Below are 2,777 nucleotides of genomic sequence, written 5' to 3'. Positions count from 1 at the left end.
CAACTCAATAACCTGTTCAATAGATTTGTTTTTTTTGTTTGGCGATTTAGTTTTTTGAACACCATGCTTATTTGGTGATTGATGATTATAATCATCGCTGCTTTCATTGCTGTATAATGATGATGAACCAGAATTACTTTCTGAATCACTGTTGTAGTCATTTGTTCGTTTTCCAGATTTCTGGTTTTCAATCCATCTTGCAACACGATCTTTTTCTACAAATTTTGAAGATTTCATAGCATTGTTATCTAACATTTCAACAGATTCATCATCTAAATAATAATCCTCACTACCTATTGAAAATTCATCCTCTTTTTTATGTCTACTGTATTTAGGATTACGTTCAAGACTACTGTTATCATATTCATAGTTTTCGATTATAGTTTCAGGATTTTTTCTTATTTTTTTATTTCTATGTTTTTTCTTACTCAAATCTTGAAGGGAACCTGGAGGTGTAACGCTCCACATGCTGGTGGCCTCACTTTCTTGGTAACTGTTTTTTCTCGGGTATTTTTTGGATGAAATGTGATTATGTTTCCTCGTTTTATTTTTATGATCAAGATCTTCAACTGACTTAGCTCTTCTTGTGTTGTTATATAACACCTGATCTTTCAGTGATTTTTTTGGTAAAATTTTCGATCCACTCAGCATACTTTCTTTGCTGTTTGATGAACTGTGTGATCCCTGGTAAACATTAGCCATGCTATGAGGAAAAATATTTTGACTACCAAAACTAGGCGTTAATATTCTACTGGCATTTAAATTGTGTGTTCCATTCATATTTAATAATGAAAAAGATTTGTTAGAAGTTGTAGCCAGAGCTCCCCGACTGAAATTGGTTTGGAAACCATAGGATCTTACCTCTGCTGAATTGTGCATTATCATATCTCTATTTGTAATTGCATTTTTGAGCGTTTGTTTTGAAACTGTATCATCTTCTGTTACTAAATCTAAAGCTCTATTTTTGTCATTATCTTCAATTAATGGATCACAGCCAGCAAGAACTAAAATTTCAATAACTTTTTGAAATTCACTCCTTGCTGCCAAGTGCAAAGCTGTTTCTCCTCTTCCATTCTGAAAATTTACAATAGCTCCAGCATTCAATAAAACTTTAACTGTTTCAGCATAATCATCTTTTGATTTCATTCCTAAAGGATCATAATCATTTAGAACTGTATGGTGCAATGCTGTACTACCTTCAGAATCTCTTAAATTTACATCTGCTGCACAAGATGTTAATAAAACGTAGACTGTTTCGGCATTACCTTGGGAAGCTGCAACATGCAATGGAGACTTTTCAAGTTCATCATAACAAGGGACTTTTATATCAGGATTAACCTCATAAGAATCATAAAAAAGTTTTACAATACTCAAATGTCCTTCCCTGGCTGCAATGTGTATTGGGATTGCTCCATATTGACCTTTTTTGTACAGATCCCCACCATATTTAAGCAACAATTTAATCAATTCTGAATGTCCGTATATTGTAGCAACATGAAGTGGTGAATTTCCACTAATATCATTCAACATAACCTGCGCACCACGTGATAAAAGTAGTTTGACCATTCTATAATCTGCTCTTTTAATAGCATGATGCAGTAGAGTTCTACCTTTGTGGTCTTGTACATTCACATCAGCATTTAAACTTATTATAGCATCAACTGTTCCATATAAACCTCTTTTAACAGCAACCAAAAGTGCAGATTTACGTTTTTTTGGCTTTTGAAATCCGTATTCATGAATATAATTAATGTTTGCATCATGTTTTTGAACCATATATTTAATGATTGTAGGATCCTCAAGACTAGCAGCCAGTAACAAAGGCACTTCAGAATAGTCAGAAGCCAAACGTTTGACTTCAGAAGCCAGAAAAGTTTTCACTTTGGATTTATCTCGAAACTTTGTTGATAAAATATCACTCACTTTTTTAATATCATTTAATTCTATAGCTGCCACCAGGTACGGACCATGAGTTTTTCTTCCCATTTCAAATGTTAAATTTTTATCTTCAGTTCATAAAACCTTTAGAATGATAAAAATACCAATTTCAATAACAATAGTAAATCAAATAAATTAAATAACTTAAATTTTTTAGTAAAACAAATGTAAGAAAATTGGTTTCCTAAAATTGATTAAATCTTAAATGTAAGTTAAACACAAAATTAAATTTTAAAAACTAAAGAGAGGTTGTTCTTATATTAAAATGACAAATTGATCATTAACCTGACACTAACCTGAATTAAAATTAAATTAAATTATTAGTCATTCACTAAATTTGATTTAATATTATTATAAAAATTAAAATTAAATCGATTACTAATTTTATAACGATTAATAATAAAATTAATTAAAACAATTTCATAAAAACCAGTTTCCAAACAAAAATTATATTTAATAAAAAGTTTTTTTTTATCACGATTATCGGCAAAACAAAGCCTTTGTTGAAAAATAATTAAAACATCATTTCATAAGATCTTTAAAACGACGCGAAATAACTATTCTATTCGATTGCATTCAACATGGATATATAATCATATATCCATGGAATTCAACAAGTCTTACCTGTATTGTTATTGCGTTTAAACGCCACCTGGCATGACCCGTGAGTGAAATCAGTAAATTATAAAATTGCGCGCTTAAAAATTCACGCATTTATCTACACAAATATATATATATAATTCAATATATATATATATATCCACATATACAGACACACATATATATACAGTAAAATATATATTTTTAACTAAATATATACAAAATATGCACATTATATT

At 29.9% G+C, this 2,777-nt stretch overlaps 1 protein-coding gene across 1 annotated transcript; it reads right to left on the bottom strand.

Annotated features, from left to right (window-relative positions):
* Nucleotides 1-1,338: 1,338 nt before the first annotated feature.
* On the bottom strand, nt 1,339-1,776 carry HELRODRAFT_73386 (hypothetical protein; the record flags this gene model as incomplete). Its single annotated transcript, XM_009014065.1, has 1 exon — nt 1,339-1,776. A coding segment is annotated over one exon (438 nt), but the record flags the coding sequence as incomplete, so codon positions are not given.
* Nucleotides 1,777-2,777: the final 1,001 nt, after the last annotated feature.

Source organism: Helobdella robusta, assembly GCF_000326865.2.
Source record: "Helobdella robusta unplaced genomic scaffold HELROscaffold_13, whole genome shotgun sequence".
NCBI classification, from domain to species: Eukaryota; Metazoa; Annelida; class Clitellata; order Rhynchobdellida; family Glossiphoniidae; genus Helobdella; species Helobdella robusta.
The sequence above is the reverse complement of the archived record's forward strand: the minus strand, read 5'-3'. Positions and strand labels throughout refer to the sequence as shown.